Genomic DNA, 24,529 nt, shown 5'->3' on the forward strand with positions numbered 1-24,529 from the left:
TAATCATACTTGATGGAACATCAACGAAATTGTAAAATTGTTACGAAATCATAGTTATTACTTTATCGGCATTTGATTTTATCTATAATTCGTGAAAACGAAGTATTCTGTAACATCATTATCGATTCGATATTAGTCATATCGTGAAGCCATCTATTCCAAGCCACGTCATATGTATACATCCATTTCAAGCCACGTAGTATATCCTAGCTACGTACATAGATATGTACTACGTAACTCTAAACTCAGAACTTTATGGAAAAGTTCGCATAGGTATCAAAATCGGAAGGCAATCGCGCATCGAAATTGAATTTTCATTGGTGCCACGGCCGCTCTATATATTATCCGAAGACTTTTCTCGGAAGCTCTTATCTAACGAAATGGTTTCTTGCGTTCCGGAAAGTCTTCACAAGATCGGAAGGAGAGTGGGTTAGAGATCTCATCGAACATCTTTAGACTTCCGTCAGAAGGCAGACGAATTCGCTCGGCCGAAGTATCTGGCACCTTGACGTCTTCCGATAAGATATTCCTCCGAAAGGAAAAGTTTCGACGCGGGAACACGATATAGGGCGTTACCTTCATACCTTTTTCATTTTATTTTTTTTTCATTTTTCCTTCCTCCGACTTACCTACCATTTCTTTGCAGCATTCGATCTATCTATCGAATATACTCGACTTTTCTACCTTCTCATTGTAAACACTTAACTATAATAAGAACAGGAAATGAATCATATAATACAGATTTATCAAACTCCACTGTTTCTGTAATATTTGTTTGCATAATATCTATATGTGTACGCACGCATAGTTATTCATCAATATGGATAAAATTTTATTTTATCGATATCTTCATAAATTACAAATCCCTTACGACGAGTTACGAATCATCCAGAATATTTTCAGATTTTATTAACAAAGAAAAACATTTTGCGTTTCTTTCTCAGCACTGAATTGCACTTTCGCAAATAATCTTCGTTGTTATTTCGCGATGGTCCTCACACTAGCTCTCGTATCCTAGCAGACAGAAAAGTGTACTTTCAACGGGCAGTAGCAAAATCACCAGCAGTAGCAGCAGCAACGGCACGTCGAATTAAAAGAGGGATTCTTTTGAAAAGCGGACGGCAGCTTTTCCACTTGAATTTTTTTACCCTTACCCCAGCATTCGCGCCAGCAACATCGCCAACAACCGGGACCACCTCTGTTCTTGTGCACTGTGTCCAAAGCGAGCCGAAACGTGTACCGCGTGAATACGAGCCTGCACGTGACACGATGCGAAACGCGGCATAAAAAAAGGGCCGGCCTCTTCGAAAACGTGCTGCTACGTTTTATTTCGAAATCGAAGTAACCGTTGTCGCGATATTCGAATGACCTGCGTATGCTCTTTTTCTTTCTTTATCCATTTTTTCTTTTTTCTTTATCAGTCTCTCTCTCTCTCTTTCTCTCTTTCTCTTTCTTTCTTTCTCTTTCGATTGCTTTCGTGACTTCAACTACGCTGACAACGCTCTAACGAATCCTTTGTTCGACCATTCATACAGGCGCCATTATCGATGCATCTTTCTCGAATGCAAAATCGTGTTGCAGGACGATATCGAATAAAAAATCTATTCGGTCTAATTTTAACGTGTTTCGAAAATTAGATCAACTACGATAAATCATGATTTCTTTGAGAAGAGAACTCGATAGAACTTTTTTATTTAATACGTATGTTATATCATATTCTATTAGACACGTAAAAGGATCATCGGTTCATTGATTAATTACGTAGATGTGTATAATCGATGAGAACTAATTCGCACAAATTAATTATATGATAGAGAGTTTATTTGAATAGAACTGGTTGAAACTACTTGATAAATATTTGTCAAGGTTTTGTTGGTTGACACACATTAATTCATTACAAATTTACGGTTCTATGGATATCAATTGATACGCATGTATTATACATTTCGAAGTAGATATAAGGAAGTTTTATTGTATATATAGAGAACATCTTTTATTGAACATCTCTGAAAATTAAAGTTTTAAAAGAGGAAGTAATAAACAAATTATTTTATGAAATACAAATTTCCTCTGTAATGAAACACGAAAACGTATATTAACGCACGTGTTTAATTTTAATAGGAAAATGGAGTAAACTAGGAGGTAAAATATGAAGTAAAATGGTAGGATCGATACTTCATCGGTTCAACCGGGAGAGAGAGAGAGAGAGAGAGAGAGAGAGAGAGAGAGAGAGAGAGAGAGAGAGAGAGAGAGAACTCGTGATAAGTATACATATAGTATGACCTCAGTTTCAAAGAAAGTCGAACTCACGCGATTTAAAAAAATATATGTTGCAAATGGTCTACCTGTAATAGATTGCTACAGAAATAAAACGAAAAGGTTATTTGCACTAAATGGTAAAAAAGGTGATAATAAGTTTATGACAATAACGCGTAATAAATAATTTATCGATTCGAAGGTATTCGTGCATAGAAAGATAAATGAACTTAGAATTAGATGCGTATGCAATATATCTACATATTTCACATTCAAAGTTGTCAATTTTTACTTTTGTCTCATCGATTAATCATAATTAAATAATCATTTTATCGTAAAAAAAGAAATAAATGTTTTAAATGAAAAATCATTCATCTTTCTATCAAATGATTAATTTTCTATTATAAAGATGGTAGTAAAATATTAACAAAAATTTAATGAAGTTTGTTTGAGACGAAACAGAAAAACAGTGCGAATTGGAAAGAATATCGATATATTTTTGAACGTTTATTAAAAACTAAGAGATAATGGAGAATATACCAGAAGATACGAAATCGAATAAATCAAGTGAAAAAGCGATGAATTGAAGAACGAAAAGGTAAGATTGTCGCACGACGGGAGTTGGCATTTTATTCTAAATGTTACAAGCATTTTCATTGCGGGGGTTTTATTCGATGCGGATGAACGATTGACATCTAGGGTCCGTTGTGTGTTGTTATGTTGCTGTTGATGATGGTGGTATAGTGGTGACACAGAAAACCGGTAAAGTGACTGGAAGAACTTTACAAAACGTTCTTCGTTGCGAACATGTCGGCAAAGATCACAGAGACGAGTTGGTTTCTATGCAACGGGGAGACAAGAATGAATACAAAAAAGAAGTACGGTAAAGGGAGGAAGAATCCGTAACGCTCTGCGGGATTCCGTTCGAGGCTTACGTTTTACAAACAAATTCGGCACTTTTACGAACTGTGACAAGTGTAACACGCTTGTGTTTAGCAGTCGAAAGGAGTGGATTCTGTGAGTGAAAAATTGTTAAAGAGGAAAAGGAAGAAAAAAGAAAGAGAGAGAGAGAGAGAAAATGGGAGAGACGGAAAAGAAGAAAAGAGAAGAGAACACGACCGGTATTATAACGGAACAGCTCGTAAAAGAAGAACGCTCATTGTGATTTGGCAGAAAGAATAAGAAGAAACTTTTCCCACGGATCGACTCCGCAAAGAATATCCTAGTGAATCCTCCTCCTCGTACTACTCCTCCATACCAATGTGTCTTACTCGATCGAGTAACTATGCACGTTCCGCCAATGGCGAACAATTTTTGTGGCTGAATTACGAAGTGGTAAGCACCGTGTGTTACGGAAAGTTTGCCGCGCTCGAATTATGAAAGTAGAGCAAAGTAGTATAAGTTGTTGTATCGTAATCTTGATCGAAATCGTCCTATGTTTTGAAAAGTGTTTACGATCATCGATACCAATATGAATGGGGAAAGTTGGATTATAGGAAGAAGTAGAAAAAATATTACTATAATAAATACTATAAATATTATTTGAAATGGATACGTAAACTAAAATCTAAGAAGGAAATTTCATTTCTCCCGTCTAATATATCCGACGCAACATCTGAATATATCGCGTACCACAAAGCTCTCTACTGAAACAGTACCTTAAGAGATTCTTTTTAACTGATTCGATCCGACAATGTTTCCTACCCATTGGTTACACGATAGGCGGACAACGTGTAATCGGAATGACGTTATGCCTCGTGTATTTTCCATCGTTACTGTATGTATTACGTATCTATAGATACAATATAGGGAGATAGATATACGTATATGGAAAAAATATATCACTGCAAACAAATGTAAAAGATAAAACGAAAGGAGAATGCTATGTATAAAGTCGAAATCGTGATTCACAAAAAATAAAATTCCTGAAAACGAAAAAATGGAGTCAAAAGAAGAAACGACGTTATCGATATAATGATAACGAGTAGGTATTATCTTAATAATTTTTTTGCACTTTAGAAGGAAAACTCCAATCTCCATTCCGCTCTTGTTTTTCCGTACTAGCTAAAAGCATCTTAAAAATAATATGGCAATTAGCCAATAAACAAGCACCGTGTAGGGAAATAATGCTACCATCTATAGGTATTACGTACATGGTAATCCAGGTGAACGTGCGAACGAAAAGAGCCGTACGCATATATTTCCTGGCTTCTATGTAAGCGATAACGTTAAACAACTCCCTCTGCTTCGAAGTTCGCAGAATAATATTGGCGAACAGAGGAAATTGTCTTCCGTGGAAAGTGAATTCTCAATGATGCGTAAATACAAAGAGTAATCTACAGATATACAAACAAATAGTTTACATCAAATGCATTTCCATTATTTTAGCAAGAAATATTTAATTTAATATTTAATTTTCTTTGTATTTAATTAAAATACACAACAATATATATATATATATATATATATATATATATATATATATATTAGAGTAACGAAAGATACGTATAAAGAGATAAATAAACATGAGATATAAATGAACGAATAAATTAATGTCAGCTTCGACATGATGTAATGGGACTGCCACGCGACTTTCACGAGTCGTGTAATCGTTACGTCGATACTAGATACAAGCTGCTACAAATCGTGGTAACTCGAAACGAAAAAGAGAGAGCGAACGTGTCGTATTTACAGAGAAAAAGAAAGATAATGTTTTTCGCATTGATTCAATGTAAAAAAAATAAAGTATGTTTTATTTGTAACACATTCGTATAACGATAAAAAAAATGGGACACGTTGATCAAGCCTCGATCTCTTTCCACTTTCACGGTCACTAATAAAAATAGCAATAATAATCGATTTAAGAATAATTATGACATTAGTCCTTATTTAACATTCTCTTTCATTTTTCTCTCTTATCTAAATTCGTCTCTTTTCTAAGACGTTACGATAAAATATGAATGATGTGATAGAAAATATGAGTTACTTAAGCTAAACCTAGATCGATGGTTACAACGGTTAGTTCAATAGGAAACCTCTATCCGAAGAAATCAATTTAACGGGACGTGTGAACACGATAGAGAGAAAAAGAGAGAAAAAGAGACAGAGAGAGAGAAAAATTGAAGCTGCGAGAGATATCGAGAACAGAAGAGAGAGAGACTGTTTCGTGCGCATACTCGCGTGTATGCACCATATATATGCATATGTGTAGAAACGAGAAAGTATAGGCAGAAGATCGGTGAGGAATCGAGAAGAGAACGATGTCTCTCTCCTATTAATATAGGCGTACGAGCTTCATCGTAACTCTATATCTCTATTGAGTATTCAGGTTAAGGCGACGCGTTTGATTGGCGCCTCTGGGGTCATTTTGATGCATGAATGGCTCCTCTGTGTTCGTTCGCCGTGTCACGGCAACTCGCCGAAGGCTTTTTCGAAAAAAAAAGAAAAAGAAAAAAGAAAAAGAAAAGGCAAAAGGGAAAAATAGAGGGAGAAAAATTTGATTGGCCCTTCAGGACGTGATAGCGGCCTGGTGAACCGGGCCAGACGAGAACGTTCGGTTCGGCTCTCATCGACACCCTCCGGCCATTTCTACGTTCGGTTAATTTTCTCTTCGTTCTCTTTTTCTTCCGTTTTCAGTGCGCCTCGCTTTTTCACTCGTTTCTTTCTTCTTTTCTTTTCATCTTTTTCTTCTTGTCTTTAGCCAAGCTGATAGAAAAGAAAGAAACAAAAAAGAAGGAAGTGCGAAGAATCAAACGTCCGAAGTAAAAGCGTTCAAATATAAAGAAGCGAATTGCATCTTTATAAAGAAAAAAGTTTCCTTTAAGAATGTTTGAAACAGATGAAAATTGGTAAAACAATTTTGAAGGTAGTAACAAGAAATCGTTCTTGATAATGCCCTATGGTGGACGAGAGAAAATAAAAAGAAATAAAGCAGTAAGTTAACTGTGCAAAAAAATAAACGAAAGCACAGGTGTGTCAGAAGGAAGAAGAATGCATTCGGTTGTTGTCCGAATACAAAGAAGGCTATTTCCGGATAAGCACGACCCTTAACTCGACAGCTCTAGTCACGTATGTCAGCCCGGTTACGTAAAATGTTATAAAGTATTTTATTCCATAGTTTCCGTGAAAATTCCTACTGAATATTTCAACGAATGCCTTGTAAAACAAGCACATTTAATACGAGTCACATATCCGAGATTAGTGTCGTCATGTAAAGACGTACGAGAAAAAAATTCTTGCATCAATCACTGGTATCCTTTCTAAGGTGTCAAAATGAAGAAATAAATTGTTCAGGAATTGCAAATGGTAATTAGAAGAACATCCAGGTGTCACTTTTATCCTCGTCATTGTTGGCAACGATGCCAACAAGCAAGTAGTCGATGCACCGGTTCTTCGGACTCCCCATGGAGAAGAATCTCCCATTGGTGGTGTATTGTCTGTTTTGCATTGAACGATTTTATTACGCTAGGATAACTCTTCTAACGACCTAACGCGCTCCGTACCATTAGCAATTCGCGAAATCATCGATCTCGAGTATACGGCTCGGGGGAGCCTTCTTTCACAGATTCAGCATAGGGTCCGCTGCAGGATTTTCGGTTCGTTGGAACTACCACCCATTTACTTCGTTCGAATCTTCCTCGGCCGTCGTATACGAGCGTTCGATGAATGGACAACCTGGAGCAGAAAAACTCGTGCACGAAAATAGAAAGGTCTTCATCCGTGACTCATTCCAATTATATCTTATTTGCTCAACGTGTTTTTCTTCCAAACTTTCGGGATCCTAATCCTTGGGGGTTCAACTTCTTCTTTGTCAAATATTCAATATATATTTCGAAATTTTATTAAATAGTTTTTTAAATAGTTTTTTAATACATCGAGTTCGAACAAAACCAGCATTAGAATTTAATCAATAATACAAAATACGTTTCAACGAGCAAAGTTTATCGCGTTTAATTAACGATATTTGAATAAGGTTGCTTAGAGCCGATTAAATTAAATATTTGAACTAAAATCTTGTTTAATTCGAATGAAAATTTTCAGGTAAATGTCAAAGCGGTTCTTTTAACTATCCCACTATGTACCTATTTCGCCGAGTCGATACAAAACCACAACCACGAAGCAAAGTACACACTTGGCGCTAGACGAGCGAACATCGAAGCGACGCATACGCGCCTCGACAGAACCACGACGACGTGGTTCCTTTGATGTTAACATCCGCGTCCATCCGATCACAACTCTAATGTTCCTCGAAGCCAGCATATGTATACTGTTCTAAAGAAACGACCGGATGCTTTCGCAGTTTATAACATCCTCCAATGAGTTTCTATCCGCTGTATTCATTTTTTTTTTTGTAATAATATTTAATTAGGATAGAATCGTATAACGAATGACCACTTATGTTTAAACAATCATAAGTATCAATAAATTTACATGAAGAATTACAAAAGATAAATAGAAATTAATAAAAATAATAAGCAATTAAAATTACAAAAATTTCTATGACTTCATTTCGATATAAGAAACTTAGTTCTGCGAAGATTATATCACTCCACTCATTCCAAGAGAAAAATGAATTCTAACGTATCATCGAAGTCAGATGTTCTCGTATTACAACATTATATACCAACGACAACGTCGTCTCGTTGGCCGATTATAACGCAAAGCATTTTGACAGCATGCATAGATGTTTGCCGCTCTATTATCCAAACCAAACTTGTTTCCCTTGGAGAATAGCTTAACGTGACCGCATGTGAGAAGCAGTCTCGTTGGTAGGACGATGGTAGCGATCTTTTTCGTGCAAAGAAGAAAGATGAGAAGTCAGTTTTCATAGAAGGGAAAAAAGATCCTGTATGAAACGCATAGTAGACAGAGAAATAATAAATAATGGTGGTGCGCTTCGTAACACCGCAAGAAAATGAGAGCGGCACTTTGAGGTGTCGATAGGACACCTGGCCATAACAATGCTGAATGTCCCGTCGTGCGCGTTTGTCCTCTTTTATAGAATATCTAGTGGTGCAGTCGACCACGAGCACCGTTCAATTACGAGCTTCCGCTTGGTAACCTTCTTCGCAGATTTCTTCTTCCTTCTTCTTATTCTTAACGTTTTTCGACTCGTGTCCTGATCTCTCACGTCTTTCATGTCTTGACGTAAAACTCACCCCGAAAGTTGGGCGGAGCTGCTCGATGACATTCGTTAGAATAGCTTGCGTAGAGAATAAAGAACACGAACGTATAAGAGAAAAACTAAATACTGTCAACGTTTTTACATCTTTGATGTTACGCGGACGATTGAGAAAAGTTAAAATATATACTTGGACTCTAAATCCTTATTATAAGGTATTAACTGATCTGCTTAATAACGTTTTGGAATATCATGATGTTAAGTCCTGTCACAAATGAACGTAAAAGGATGTACCATAAGACGTGTTCCGAGTTCACGCTCTATCTTCGATTAATACCTACCTACTCACTTTGATCAGTGAGCATTAACGACGCTCGATAAGATCAACGACGAAAGAACACGGTCTTAAGTACTCAAAAACTCTTCGTCCCATCTTTATTCGTGCTAATCACATCAAGAAAAACTGTCCACTTGGAAAAAAGAAAGGAAAGGTCGCTCGGCATGGCTGTTCGTCTTATTATCATTTCGAAGATTAAGCAGCAGGATAGGGTAAGAGAAACCTGCCGACAACTTTTCTCTTTCTCTCTCCCTCTCCTTCTTCCTCTATCAAACAAGAGTCATCCTCTTCTCGACTATTATACGACGAAAGAGGCAGATCCTCGAAGGTAGTAGCACGCATCTGTAGGCACTCGAACCTCTTCGAATTATCCTTGAATTCGGCCATGTCAATGGAAGCTCGCTCCCTTTAAGGGATCCGACCACGAGAATCCAATTACGTAATATCGTGGCTGCGGTTCACCGAAGAAGCATCCGCGATCCTCGATGACAGGCTTGATGGTAGATAGAGAGGAGCAGAGAAAAGGGAAGGGAAAGAGGTGGAAGAGGTTCGTGGATGAGGAGGATGAGCAAGGGATGTCAAGGGCTTTTCGGCGAAGGAGCCAGACAAACGACTCGGTCCATCCAACCTGGCATTCCCTATACTCGTGGCTCTATAGGAGAAGCCAGGTGAGAATAACGCGCATCTCACGCTATCCTGACTCCATCTGCCTACGTAGGCGCTGCTGCCTGTATACTTCTCCGTTCTGTCTATGTGCGACTAAGGATAAAAATGTCCCTCTCGATCTAAAGATCGGCTATGGATCGAGGCTTTAATATTTTTCTCATTCTTTAAAACAAGACACTTATATAATATTTTTACTTGCATAGTTTTCTAAAAGATGTTGGAAGAAATAGAAAAAAAAGAAGGAACGCAAATTTTTAATTTTCGAAAAAAATTTAACGAAGTACTAGCAAATCTGCAAGACAATAAAAGATCTTTGAATACGAACGATTTCGCGTTATCGATGCGATAACGTATTCTACGAGTTCATTCTAACCACCGTTCGCTCTTATCCGACGCTGTTATCGTTGCTCCAACAACTCTGGTAAGATCCTGTTTACCCAGCAACTTCGATATTACCCGAGGCACGCGGTCTTATACATTATGTACCTCAATCCCCAGGATTCCTACGTAGCACCTTCTTGTATCACCGTATTACATTGTTTTCGAATTAATCGCACCACCGAAAATCATACAATTTCATAATCGGAAAATCAGCAATTATGTGAAATCGTTTGTTGAAACGAAATCGATAGGATTGATATCGAAACGTTGAATAATTTAATATCATTGATATGATAATCAGTCGAACGATGGATCAATAGCAAATCAAAGATAAGAAGAAAGATCTTTATACTTCATCTCGTGATTTTCTTATTAGTTTCCTTCTGTTATAAAAAGAAACGAGTAGTAATACACCCGATCGCTAGCTGTATATTCATCTTAACGTTCCGGTTACTATTTTCACCCTGTGAAGCATCCTCCCTCCTTCTCTCTCTCTCTCTCTCTCTCTCTCTCTCTCTCTCTCTCTCTTTTATCCTCCCAGCCGCTGACGTTCCTCGCCACAACGCAACGTCTCCTCGTTTTGTTCCGTGTATCCGAAGCAGAACAGCGGACGGAATCTTGCGCAGAGGCTTTACTCGGGGAATTAATTTCCTTTGTGAGCTTTCAAAGAGCGTTTAGTGCGGTTGCTTTCGGGAATGACGACAGGTTGATTGTGGCCGAGAGGCCGAAGCAACCTCTTCAAAAGGGTGGGGTAGGAGGATAAAACGAGTGAAACAGGGAGGAAAAGAAAAAGAGAGAAAGAGAGGAGAGAATCAATGCGTTTACGAACGAATAACTAACTTTTAAATACGATTACATGTTGCTATACATAACTTTAAAAAGGTTCATAATGGTCTATGGCGTTGCCAGAAGATATTTATCGACGTTTCCATTATACTTAAACGATCATCTGATCGAAGATGATCGCTTAAAAAATAAAAGTCAAGATATTCGTTCGAACGAGCTCGAACATCGTATCCTATCTCGTTTTATTTAATTATAGGTAAACTATCGCGTGAAAACTGTAGTTCTATAGAAATATAAAGAAAAATGTCTCGTTAGATACTTTTTTTTCAATATTATTTAACAAGTTGATTGTCACGCGATGCACCGACGATACGCCGAAAGAGATGAAGGATCAGAAATTTGTGAGGGGAAAAAAGATTTAAAAATTAAAAAAAAAATAAAAATAAAAAGAGTAGCCGACAAAATGTCGAGAGAGAAAACTCGAGTTCATCCTGGACGGGTATACACGGCCGACGTCCGTTCTATCCGTACGGTGAAATTCGAACGATTTTTGTAATTTAAACAGCCGCCTGGCTTACTTATTGGCATTATAAATCAGTTGATACGAGCGTAGAGAAAGAGAAAACGAGGAGATCTCCGTCCCTAACGACTTCACGTTCCAGCAGGTCGCACTTCTATACTACGTCGTTCCTCTCCACTACTCGACGCGAGGATTCCAGGGTGGTGTACGTTAACCGTGGGATTTATTTCTGTATAAAGGCGTGACTAAAAATCGCCATATATCACGTTGCACACCGTGTTGCATACTGGTTACGGCCCTACTGGGGTTCGTATACCTAGCTACTAAGCCTGGGTAAACCGCGAGCCGTTTGTCATGCTTTTTACTAATAAGCCGCTCCTGCCGTTTCGAGCTTTAATGCGAGCGCGATATTGCCAACTTTGTCTTTAGCTTCGAAACCGTATCCGAAACGAAACGAGCGTTACGAATGTAGAGAAAGCAAAGAGAAAAAATAAATAAATAAGTAAATAAAAAAGCGTACATGAAAAAAAGGAGAGAAAAAAATTCGAAATAAAGAAGAGAACGAGAGAACGAGACTACGTGCGTAGTAGCGTAACGAATAGAAGCCAAACGAACGTTATTGCAAAAACTTCTTCGAAGCCAACCAGAAAACTTTTTGACACGTATGACGCGCTTGCCCGTTACTCCTCTGGAAATATAATAATTACATCGTCTCGTTCGTTCGTTCGATCTAAATTAATCTTTTGCCGTCGTATTGGCACGTTTCGAAATGTCATAGTATGAAATGTTGAATAACGTAAATTTATTTGACTCGTCATATCATACGAAAGATAACAAGCGGACAGCAGTAAATATTTACATATGTAAATATTTTTATATTGATTCTCTATAACTTTACATATACGTACGTCAAATATACATGTAAACGCGCACACACACTGTTCAAAAATCCTATACGAAGGTGAAAATACAGAAAGTATTCATAAAATAATATAATACGGTTAAAAAGAAAACAGAATGATTGTTCGTTGATCGAACGAAACGATCGAAAAAGAGAATGCGAAGATAGTCGAAGTTTCGAGTTTCATCTCGCGATTCATAACTTAACGAATAAGTAGAGTGGTACAAGGGAACTTCATAAATCGCGAACACGATAGTATCTATGCGTTATTTATCGGCCTTCCGAATTTATCCGGGAGCGTGCGTGTACCATTCCTGAAATTAATTTACCTCGAATTATCTTCCGTCCTGAACGAACCGATCGGACGGCCGATATCGACGCTTCATTAGGATTATCTTCGAGCTGGTAACATAATTCAATCGCGGCCGAATACTTTCATCTGCAAAAATCGATATACTTGGCAGGCTTCGATTATTCCTCCATTAATCGTACGTTTTACAGTAAATAATGGTAATATATCCATTTTGTTTTTTCAATTTCTCTTTTCCATATATTTCTTATATCATTTCATCATTCTTACTTAACAGAAATCGTTGTATTATTATGTTATTTACTATAGAATAATACTCTTGTCAAAGAAGTATTACACACATATATATATATATAGGTATATACACACTGTATAAGAAATCTATAAAATTCCTATATATTCCTTATTACTACTTCTTATTATCCATACTGTATGTATATATACCATAAAAAAAATCATCGAGTTACTCGCACACGCGAGTTTGAAATCAGGATCAAGAGGAAGTAAGTTGAAAAGAAAAGCAAAGATAGGGGTTTGGCTCGAAGAAGAAGAAATTCTTGAATTCCCGACTTCGTGTTATTATATACCATAAAAGGCACGGACCCCATCGAAATCCGTTCCGCTCCATGTACGTCTCGGCCGACATGAAATATAAGGCAATTTCATGAACCATTAAGAATGGAAGTTCATAAGTCGGCAGCAGCACGTGTTTTCGGTGTTAACCCGTGTAGAAGGCGAAATGAGATTTTTCGATGTGTCGGCCCACCATACGGTTCTCCTCTCTTTTGCTTTCTCTTAGCATGCCATCGATAACGCGGACGTTCCACAAAAGGAAAGGAAAATGCACCTTTTACCGCTTTTCTTCCCAAGAAAACTTATCCTTTCAAAAATTGATCTTCACTAACATTTTTTTCCCCCTTATATACCTTTATATTAATAAAGCATTGACACAACCAATTCTTACTTCATCAAATCGATAAGGATTATATTCTTATAAAATAATTCCATTTATCTGTCTCTATTGATTTTTTTACTTATACGAATTTCTTCACTTTTTATTTACATTCATAATTTTATATTTATTTTATTTACATATATTTTTGTACTATTTAGAGTATTATCTCGCTTATTATTATCTCCTGATTCTTTTCTTTTTTATCACTTCAAAACTATTTCGATCACAGAGTATCTTTTTTACGATAAATTATTTTCTTTTCTCTCCCTCTCTCCCTCTCTCTTTCTCTATTTATCCTTCTTCAAATTTTCCCTTCGTCCTAATTTTTCGATGTACAATACCAAAGAAAATTTCTACGAATCACCGTTTAGAGAAGAAGGAATAGATTTCTTCTCAAAAAGCAAGAAGAAAAATGAACGGAAAAAGGGGTACGACGAGAAAAGTGAAGGAAGGAAGGGTGCCTTTATAATTTCACCCCTAATTTATTTTACAGCGAAGCTAATAAAAAAGCAACCACCGCGATGTATCCCGCTTGGCCGTTCGCCAGCGAGCACCAAGGAAGAATGGGATATTGTGGTGGGGGAGGGATGAAAAAGCGGAAACGCTTTCTTGCAGATCCTCGAAAGCACGCGAGCACGTATTCACCACCCTGGTTTGAGTTGAACAAAGGCCTTATGATACGGCTCTTTCACTTTTATCGTTCGTCGTAGGCTCTCTCGGTCTTTCTTCGGTTTATATAATATCCTATGCCTAATATCGATATGGTAAATATGATATAGGAAGAGAACAATATAAAAGAAAAAAAGACAAGAAAATTTTTTATTTAGCACTTCGTAGCTATAACTTAATTTTTCATGAGAAATTTGAAAACAAAAGAAAGAAAAAAAATCTTTCGAAGAATCCAACAAATAAAAAAGTTTTATTTAATTAACTGAACTCGTCGCAACTTTCCCGTTTTAAATCACAGACTCGCGATATGCAAACGGTATCTCGAATTCTCGGAGGATATTCGAAAACACGCTCGTACATAGAACCGATCGATGAAACACGCGGCTGATGATTTTATTATTACGCGCGTGCATTATCACGCGTGGCACGCCAAATGCGCGATCGTGTACGCTCGCATGGTCCGGAAATTCCGATGATTCTCGTGTTTCGCTTTGCAACGTCGATTGTGAAAATTGATTAACCGGCAATAGGTGAATTTTTATCTCTTTCGCTCTCTCTCTCTCTCTCCTCTCTCACAAAAAATCCTTCACCCCAAAAAAAAAACCTCGGTCCGGATATTTTGTAAATAACGATAAAGTTATGAACGTCGAGGAAAAAAATTCAACGATTTTGGATGATAGTGGAAAAAAAAAGAATTTCTCATATATTTCCATTAAAAATATTTGCACATCACGACATACGCTCGACTTATTTGCTACAAATACCTATACGTCATGTAATACAAAACCGCTTTTGTTGAATCGCATCAAACGTCACGAAGGATAACGAAATTACATTAACCATAGGCGTCTATCATCAAATCTATTAAAACAAAGCCTACTCTTGTGTTTCAACTCGTCCGCGTTAATTAAACGTCTCATCGAACGCCGCTAGCATCTCGTTTTCATGTAGTATCACTGACACGATGTGACAGTGATAGTCATAACACGATAGATAATGGCTAGACGAAAAGGGATTCTCGACAAATTCGGAGGATCGATAGACGAACGAAAACAAAACGAAGCTAAATAATTCGAAATGAAATTCGATCGAAACAAAACAGACAAAAAAGATTAACAATAGTTGTTGTTGCTTTTTTTTATACTAATGACCAGGAATCGCGTCAACTCGGACAATGTATTCACCATTGATGTTAATCAAACGCAGGTGGCAAATAGCATCGATCGTGTCAGGTCGATTTCCCATCTAAGGAAATTATTCCCTTGTATCGTGAAACCCATTAAGCTGGTCTCTCGATTAGGTGGCCACGTCGCGAACGGATCGATCGGTGCAAATATGCTACATAAACAGACTTGGAATTACTGTCGAACGAGGTTCCGGATATACCTTTGAGAAATACACGGGCAAATGCGTTGCTCAACGAGGAGGATCGAATCTTCTACTAGAGTCGATGGATTCGATCATCATTTCGTTCTTCATTTTTCCCATCAAATTCAAATTTACTAGAACAGAAGATTCACTCTGATTCATTAGCTTTTTAAAAAAATCTCTGCTTGTTAATCTATCTTTCTCTTCGTCTGTTTCTCTCTTCAATTTTCTCTCATCAATTTACATACATGCACATTTGGTTTTCTTAATACGATTCATAAAATTGTGATTATGTTCTATAAACTCGGATATTCAAAATTCTTTATATAAATCATATCGTTATACGTATTTTACATAAAGCATCTATCAATGGCGAATAATTTGTAATAAATTTATCATCTGGAGTTTTCTTCATTTACGTCAATATTTGTTTCCTTTCATTGCAATTGATTGAAGCGCGTTTATTTTTCTTTCTTTCTTTTTCTTTTTTTTTTTTTTTTTAATAATTACTATAAAAAAGATGTGCAATCTCTCTCTAAAATGTAGACTGCGTAAGAAAATGCAAAAGAACAATGACGATGCAACATGGTTCATTGCCAAGAGCTTTCGAATCTCGGAAGCCGCTTGTATGTACGTTCAAGACCGCCAATCATGCTGATTGTCCTGATTGTGTCCGCAAGCCGTTTGCTCGTCGGTGCCTATGCGCAGTAATTATATTAGCTTTGAGGGACCAGGATTCTGGACCTCCTATATATTCCTACCATTTCTCCCTACGGCTCTTTATCGCGCTTCATCGCTCGTTCCTAGTAAATAGAACAAAGAGAACTGTCTGCTCACAGAATTACTTTGTATACGCACACATATATTTAAACACATATATCTAAATACGCATATATTTATTTTTTAATTATATTATCTATAATTTCATGCACAATGTACATATACACTTTTCTTCGTCATTATTAAAGTGATCATTTCTTTCAACGTATATTTCAACGTTATTTTTTATTATATGTTTTATAACATTCGTACTGCTTGCAGAATATTATTATATATAATCGTAAATCTTTATAACAAGATTGGTAAAATCGAAAACATTAAAAATACGACAAATCTAATAATATTAAAAAATTAATATGCAAATATATAACTGCATATATGATGGACGTGATTAAATACAGTAAATAGATCCAAAGTTATTTTCTATTGAATATTAGACTTGTAAAGTCAAACTTAATTTAAGAAAATATATTACAATGAATTATATATATTAATTAATATATATAATTCATTATGTTAAAATATAATTGGCTAAGTACGATCAATCGTTATCACGCAGATGTAGCTTTTACGAAATAATTAATATTAAGAGAAATTATTCTGGCTCGATGAACTCAGAGTTAATTGAAGCATTTTTTATTGTTACTTTTGGAAAATTTGTCAGCAAATGCTGTGTCTAATAATTCACGCCGTATAATCCTCATATCTGCAAACTTTACTACGATGTTTCAACTTTGTTACATTGTCATACCACAATATTACTATTTTAATTGAAAATGAAAAATTTGTTTGTCATCTGAATCGTAATATTTGAAAATTAGCAGGACAAACAAAAACAGTAAGAATAATCAAACAACAGTATATATCATGTATTCGATCATCACTTTTACCATACGGTCACCATTACTAATTATATTTCATTTTCCTGTATAATTATCTGTTTCTATTACTTTTTATTTAATTGTGAAGTAAATATAAAAAATATTTAATTTTTCCACTTTTATAATATTAATTATAAAAATCTCATCAGAGGTATCATTTATGATGAAATCTTTCATTTGATAGTTCATTATTATTTCATTTTGTCAATTTATAATTTCAATTTGGTTGAGAAAATGATCGTCTTACGAATAGAAATCTTCCATTCGAACTTCTAACAGCTGTTAACTTAAAACTGCTATATTATTTTTGGAATGATTCTCCTTATTATTAATTTATTCCAACTCATTCTCATAAAGTGATTTATTTATAATTCTTAAAGTTAGGAATTCATAAAATATGAATTTACTAAACGTTATTTTGACTTTTTCCTATTTCTAGAGCTTTTCTTGCCATCTCTAATGCACCTTCTCTAGTTTTGTGACCTCCGATAAAACGACAAAAATGTACAAATTCGCTACCACTAATTCCACTGATCGCTTCAAGATCTTCTGTTCTTAAACCTGCCCATTCTTCTGGCAAAAACATCCTGCGTATTAAAAAAATACATTACATATTAATCCAATATATTCGTATAATGAAATAAGTTTAAAAAAAAATAGAAAAAGTGCACGAATACCTGCACACAAAGCTTGATGGTTTTACAGGAACTGCTCTAATTCTATATCCAGTTTTTACATCTTTAAAGATTACATATTTTATAAGAGGTTCTATATTTTGCTCCTCTTCTAACTCTGTTAAATGTTGCTGCCATGGTATGAACTTTCCTAGATCTATGATTTCCCCACTTTTATCGATCTATGGAATTGAAAACACTTGTAAAAGATTTTTTATAAGACAATAAAAAAATAATCACAATAGTTTTACATGCATAAAAAAGGTCATTCTTTTTTTATATTTAACATACTTGAAATCTTTTTGCTAAAGCATTTTCTACGATACATCTTGCTGGCAACCATACATTTATACAATTATGTACGGCATACATAAATTCTTCTCCAACTAAATCAATGGCTTTCTGAAATTGTGCACCAACATCTGTTTTTTCATCATTCCAAGAAACATTTAATCTATCTACTCTTGAAGATATTCCTGTTGATATGTTGTAACTACAAAATAAATATACACAGATATTATAGTACTAAACTTAATTAAAGAAGCATACATAGAAGTCTCTTTTGTAAAAAAAATATTTTTTACTTACAGAGGTTCTTGATCAAACATTGGTATTCCATTATCTATAGCATCAATTTCTTGTATTAACTTATAATATATTGACTTAAATAATACTTTGATAGTATCATCGCTTGTATCTACAGGAGCCAATTGTTTAATTATTTCATGACCAAAATGACAATAAATTAATCCTGCACTGCTTAACCTAATTGTACTGTTGCATCCAGCTTCATGTATAATCGTACTTAATGATTCATTAAAATCACTAGAACAAAACCATAAATAATTAATGGAATTATTCAATTTCATTATTTAATGTATAATAATTTTACCTCATATGATGATCATATCGATGAGTAGAAGGATCATATTTGCTACCAACGTCTACAACAATATCACAAGTATCTAAAATATCAAGATTACGTGATCTAAAAATAAAAATTATGTGATAAATAAACTGTAACAAATTTTTATCGTACTATTTTCATCGTAAAAATATTTACCTTACGATAACTCCATCTTTATATTTAGGTAAAAGTTTCAATAAAAAAATAGCAAGAGCTTCATCACAATGGAACGTACCGTCATGTGTACCAATTTTTATAACTTTATTCTGTAACATTTTCAATGATCTAGAACAAAAATGATTGAAATAAGCACGTGGCATTAAAGTCGTGTTCAAAAATTGTACATTGTTATAAACATAAATCAAAAAACCAAGAGCACGTACGAAAAAGAAATTTGTTGAACTGCCTGTCCAAAAAAAATGTTACTCTCGCGTTTGTTGCGCTCTCTGATGAGTAAACTTAAAACTAGTAAATCACTAGCGTAATAATACTAAATTATTACTATGCAAAGTCTCTATGAATAACATAAGAATAAAAAATATCTATAGTGAACCAATAAGTGCTCAATAATTTTGAAGATAGTTACTAAAATTTCTTCAATTTGTTCCTAACTTCCTCATAATATCCAGTTTTCTGATATATCAAGGGATTTGTACTAACAAACGATCCCACACCCTATATTTGTCAGCTGATCTTGTGACACAAATGATGAAAGAAGGCATAATGCAGAACTCAGTTCAACCATTGGAAAATAATGATGATAACGATAAAGAGGATTGGGACAATTCTGTTTATTGGAATTCCAATGAAGCTGGTAAATATATCAAGTTTATAAGCAAGAAATATATAATAAAATACATTGAATAGATAAGATTAATAATACAATATATTTTTAAAGTAATCAAACCGTCACTGTATTTCTAGAATATGCAGATATTAATGAGAAGTTAGATCAATTGCATTCTGTTTTGGATTGTCTTGAGAAAAAAAATCGCAGCATCCAGGCTGGGCTTATAGAGTTGCTACAATCAAATCGTGAAGCTAGAAAGCAGTTTCAAGAAGCATTAAAAATATAAACTACAAAAGAAAGATGAAATCTTTCAACAGTTTTCTAATTATAACGTATTGACTATGTAGTTGAACATATATCAGATTACATTTATTATGTTAAAATTGATAGAAATGGATAAAAAAAACTATGTCATTTATGCTATTAGCATACTAAATAAGCTTTTACATTTAGTTGTAATAATTATGTAAAAATACAGCGATCCAATTGAAAATTGTATAAAAATAATTGGATTTCCTAAAGTGCAATATTTCTGATTACAGAAATTTAATATTAATTTGTATTGTATTTTGGCAATTTTAAACAAATTACTGCTTAAAATTATAAGCTAACATCAACTGTGGTGTATGTATGGATTAAATCCTTTAAATAAAAATTCAAATAAATGTCAATCAAATTCAAGTATCTATTCTCCTAAATTTAATTGCTATCAATTTTGATATGTTCTTATTTATATTTACTGGATGTTACTTTGTTTTGTCAATTGATATTCCAAATTTTATCATCAGTCAATAAGAATCTACATTATCGACAGAATCTAATAAAATTGAATATTCAGTATACTGTACAAAAGATAAGGGAACAATCGGTAAATTATCAACGGTTAATCTGTCTATTAGCACTGTTGTGTAAGTGTTCTACTTTTGAAAAGAAAAATAATTATAGAAATTGTTCTAAAATTATAATTTATTTAATAATTCTTACGGTAATGTAAAAAATATAGCAACCTTATGAAAAACATACTTCAACTTTTAAACATTTAAACATTAAACGAATTTTTATAAAAATGAAAATATGAATTCATGAATCATTAACATTGGCCTAAAAATTCTATATAGTAGAATGACATAATTATTGATTTTCTTGAAAAAATATTTAAAAAATTTTAAACAAAAAACTTAATAAACACAGTTCTTTTTAAGCGATATCGTTGACCATAATGTTCGCTATAGATATATAACTTATGTTAATGGTCGGTACGCGTGCATGAGTGGGTGCATGTCCGAGCATAGGGTGATGATACGGGTATGAGATACACAGGGAACAAGGGAAAACAGGAGTGGTCCGCGCAAGCAAGAGAGCGAGCCAGCGAATGAATGAGAGAGCAACTACAGAGTGAGTTGGAGGTCGGAGGAGTATATTGGCCATTTCCGCAGGAAGCTCTAGGTAACCTGTAACAGCCGTTGAGGTTGAAACTGAACTGTATTAGCGATCGCTGCCATTTCAGGACACCACAACTATAATACTTTTCAATGAATTTCAATCGATACTTAACTTAATTTTTCTTTCAGATATTTATATTTGGCTTACATTTTCGTTCATTATCTAACAACAAAGTAAGTCCTTATCCTTTATCTCAAACCGACATAATTTATCAATTCTATTTTAATCATTAACAATTGGATTACTAAATACTCTCCTTAAACTTGTCCTTTCATACGTTTTAGAATCTTTCTTTTTTCATACCGAATCCTATCGTCTGGGTTACGTTGATTATTCGATCGTTAAGTGATCCCTTTCACAATAGAAACCAAGATTCACTACGGATCGTATCGTTTCGTGAACGGAAGCTTATTTCTTCATAATCGTTATATAAAATTTTATATATCAAGTTTATCTGTAAACGAATATATATCTTTTCATTTACATCCCCTTTCTTATTTTTAATGTTAATATATAAAGAAATATATTTAAATATAAATTCCAAAATAAATGTTCAATTTAGTAAACTTACCATCTAGCTGCTTATAAAGAAAAATCAAACACGAAATCTGGTCTTTGCCAATTTGAATTTTATGGCTTCATTGAGCCGTAACGTACCATCTGTGACTGTCTTCGTTAATCCATCAGACTAAAGTTCCTCTGGAAAATATAACTCTTGCGAACTGCCGGTCGTTGAATATCTTCGTAAATCAGTTCAACTTTGTTATCATTGTTATTTAATATTTTGAACAGAAACTTTTAATGCATTCAAAGTTTTTCAGATTGTACACGATATCATTTTATAAAAAAAGCTATGTAATAGCAGACACCACAGAAGATTATATTTTCCCATCCACACGATAGACTGACATATGCACGAGCGATCAGTAATTCACGCGAATCGAAAGGAGAAAAGAGAATAAAATATAGAGAGAATCAATCTAACGGCCAACGTATTACTAACCGATCACATTCACCGAGATAAACGGCCGTTGTCCCGATCAACATAATATTCCTGGCAGTTGACGTATTCGAACGGGAAGAGATCATTTTTTAAAGCGATGATACTTTAATTATTTTTAAACTATAATGCAAAAAGTACATCGCTCTTTTTCGCATACATTTACTTTTTCCGTAACACCATTCTCCAATATGAATGAAATCTGATAAAGAATTGCAAAGCGTTAAATGGACTTTCCTTTTTTATACAACGCGTAAATACATAATGTATGATAAAATTTTAACTATCTTTGTTTGACAATTTATTACGATATATGTATAAATGTCAAGGGGATAATAATGATATTTGGAATTGAAGAAATATCAATATGAATCTTTAAATGGAAAATATTTAATTAATACAATTTAGCAGCCAAATAGAATTGTATCATTAATTTTTAATATGTACAATGATACATAAGATTTTAGATTTGATTGGTTATATTTGAGAAGTATATTTAGATAAATATACTTCTTACATTGATTAAGATGAATAGAAATAAGTATTATGAAGTCATATTATCCAACCTTGCCTTTTCTGTCCCTTTTTCTTTTCCTTTTTGTTTCATTTACAACGTATATATACAATAGATAAAAAAAAGAAGTATTCCGTCCATGCCAGTCAAGCGACCTTCTTTCCAGCTAATAGATATGCATCATTCTCAAAAGAACTATATACGCTCCTTTAGGGTAGATAATAGATTTCTTTAGGGTCATTGAGGCCAAAGGACCGAAGTTGTGCCTCGGAGGCCAAGGATAGTCGATACAATGGAAAAAACTCTTCATCTTAATAGATACAATCTTATGAAAAAGAATACTTAGCCATCAGAAAGCACAAACATACGGATTAAATCATAGATAAATCATTCTGATCGAATATAATATAAATGTCGTGAAATCGGAATATCTTTCTATTCTAAAAACAAACGTTTAATATAATAATATAAAAAATGTTTAAAATAAAAGATTTCAACAAGTTATCACGATACATATATAAGTTGCTATGAAAATATGGACATAGAAAATAAATATATATTGATATATGCACTATAGAAAAAAGAATATATATATATACACATATATGTTATAAAATATAAAAAAGAAAAAAGAGAATAAAAATAAATAAATAAAATACTAATGATAATAAAGAGAACGATTATTAAAGGAAGGAAGATGTCGTAATTTAGTCCATCGAGTTAGACCATCGCAATAGACCGTTCGATGAGCGAAGATCCATCGAGATCCTTCGGTGCTCTGGCCGTGCTCATCTCACTGTAGCAGCGCGTGCACTCACGCAAGTAAACAAGCTGAGGCACAAGTACATCGCGTACGTTACAACTAACGGAGTAACCACCACCACCATCGCAAAGCTTACTATCTGCTACTTAGGAGCTACCATCGCTAAACGGAATCGGTCAAGCGAAGCGCCACGGATAAGCATCCAGGAAAGGTTCTGGTAGTGGGGGATAGCGTTGGCTCCTCTAGTGGCCACTCGGAGTCAGTTGCTCTTATGCTCGCCGAGCATTAACGCTCGGTCAGGTCCTACAAACGCGACCCGGTCTCTGGCCCAACTCTTTCTCTTCTCTCTTTCTTTCTCTTTCTTTTTCTTTCTTTCCCTTTCTCTTCCTCTTTTTTGTACTCGTTCATTCGCTTGTAAACGTCACTTTATATCGCGTTTTCATCATTCGTCTGAGATTCGGCGATCATTTACTATTCATTCTACTATTCGTCAACGATCGTGACAAGTTTTTAAAAAACAAATCAAATCCTGAATCCTGGTGTTCTTGATACAAAGTGAAACGGAAAAGGAAACTATCCGAACGTTATAGTGGACAATGATTTATATTTAGAAATTTACATCTTCATTCATTTCGAGGATTGACTCATTGAAGAAGGATAGGAGAAGTTGCGTCTACGCGGTGCCGATCATAGTTTCATTCAAGAACATTTAGGGAGGGGATAGGATGTCTACAGAAGATACTGCAAATGAATTCATTCAAACTGACAGCTCGTGAAGTATATGAACGTTAAAATTCGTCTCGACTGATCGGTGATGAAAATCCAAAAAGAATATATCATAGTGTTACAAATGTTTCTTCGACAATCGGTTGACATCCAAAGGATTTTCTTTTTGGAAGGATTTTAATGGATCGACCGAATGGCTCACCGTTTGGCGCGCGTGAATCGCAAAATTTTCTAACAAAGATGAGGAAGAATCGAGGAATAAGAGTTTGATCGTACTGGCGCACATTTTTCCAGGCTCCAGATATATATATTATGTTAGGAAGAGGACTATGTACCTTAATGAAGCTGCTGGCGTTTGCCGGAAGCGTCGCGACGCTCCTGGCGGACGAAGATTGGAACGTTCCCACAAGCCTCCAAAAGGAATGCTCCTCGAAATGTCCCAATCTCGACTTGAATCAAGTAAGAATTCCGATGTTACATCTTTAAAAACACAAACTGTTTCCTTATAAAAAGGACACTATATAGAATGGTCTTCATCTTATCTATTAACGAATGTTTGAAACATCACGTTGTATAAAAAGATTTACAAAATATTTCATAACTAAACAAACACGAATGATCTAATTAAGACGTACGTTCTATAACGAATTAGGCGTCGAAAACACATAAAACATCGATACCATGGTGTTCTTTATCAGGCTTTTTTTCGAAATAAAAGTTCAAAGTTCGAGAATATATATATATATATATATATATATATATATATATATATTCTCATCGA

General features: G+C 34.7%; 3 protein-coding genes across 7 annotated transcripts in view; 2 read left to right on the plus strand and 1 right to left on the minus strand.

Annotated features, from left to right (window-relative positions):
* Nucleotides 1-24,529, plus strand: part of LOC127072702 (proto-oncogene tyrosine-protein kinase ROS) — a 369,768-nt gene that overhangs the window by 323,962 nt on the left and 21,277 nt on the right. For 2 of the 4 annotated variants that reach the window (XM_051013317.1, XM_051013319.1), the window contains exon 1: nucleotides 23,309-24,207. The exons of 1 other annotated variant lie outside the window; for it this stretch is intronic. In XM_051013317.1, the coding sequence (XP_050869274.1) occupies nucleotides 24,061-24,207 (147 nt within the window). In that variant the 5' untranslated portion in view covers nucleotides 23,309-24,060. Of the gene's footprint in view, nucleotides 1-23,308; nucleotides 24,208-24,529 lie in introns of those variants that run through there. One more of the 4 variants, XM_051013318.1, reaches the window with a different exon arrangement.
* On the minus strand, nucleotides 17,275-19,024 carry LOC127072717 (MYG1 exonuclease). Of its 2 annotated transcripts, XM_051013355.1 has the most exons (7): nucleotides 18,896-19,024; nucleotides 18,669-18,797; nucleotides 18,498-18,593; nucleotides 18,194-18,430; nucleotides 17,897-18,098; nucleotides 17,609-17,787; nucleotides 17,275-17,518 (listed from the first exon to the last, which is right to left on the minus strand). In XM_051013355.1, exons 2-7 carry the CDS (start codon nucleotides 18,785-18,787, stop codon nucleotides 17,338-17,340), a joined length of 1,014 nt encoding a protein of 337 aa, XP_050869312.1. In that variant the 5' UTR covers nucleotides 18,788-18,797; nucleotides 18,896-19,024; the 3' UTR covers nucleotides 17,275-17,337. The 2 variants fall into 2 exon arrangements, with proteins under 2 accessions (XP_050869312.1, XP_050869311.1); XM_051013354.1 differs by lacking the exon at nucleotides 18,896-19,024 and having other exon boundaries at nucleotides 18,669-18,884.
* On the plus strand, nucleotides 19,120-19,983 carry LOC127072728 (bublin coiled-coil protein-like). Its single transcript, XM_051013370.1, has 2 exons — nucleotides 19,120-19,326; nucleotides 19,437-19,983. Exons 1-2 carry the CDS (start codon nucleotides 19,218-19,220, stop codon nucleotides 19,586-19,588), a joined length of 261 nt encoding a protein of 86 aa, XP_050869327.1. The 5' UTR covers nucleotides 19,120-19,217; the 3' UTR covers nucleotides 19,589-19,983.

Source organism: Vespula vulgaris, chromosome 2 (assembly GCF_905475345.1).
Source record: "Vespula vulgaris chromosome 2, iyVesVulg1.1, whole genome shotgun sequence".
NCBI lineage: Eukaryota > Metazoa > Arthropoda > Insecta > Hymenoptera > Vespidae > Vespula > Vespula vulgaris.

Bases quoted from the DNA above. Each gene is read 5' to 3' on its own strand.
- LOC127072728 (XM_051013370.1), top strand. From the start codon at position 19,218: ATGATGAAAGAAGGCATAATGCAGAACTCAGTTCAACCATTGGAAAAT. The intron at 19,327-19,436 runs GTAAATATATCA...CTGTATTTCTAG, and splicing joins TTGGAATTCCAATGAAGCTG to AATATGCAGATATTAATGAG.
- LOC127072717 (XM_051013354.1), bottom strand. From the start codon at position 18,832: ATGCCACGTGCTTATTTCAATCATTTTTGTTCTAGATCATTGAAAATG. The intron at 18,594-18,668 runs GTAAATATTTTT...TTTTATTTTTAG, and splicing joins AAAGATGGAGTTATCGTAAG to ATCACGTAATCTTGATATTT. The intron at 17,519-17,608 runs GTATTCGTGCAC...TTTAATACGCAG, and splicing joins CCATCAAGCTTTGTGTGCAG to GATGTTTTTGCCAGAAGAAT.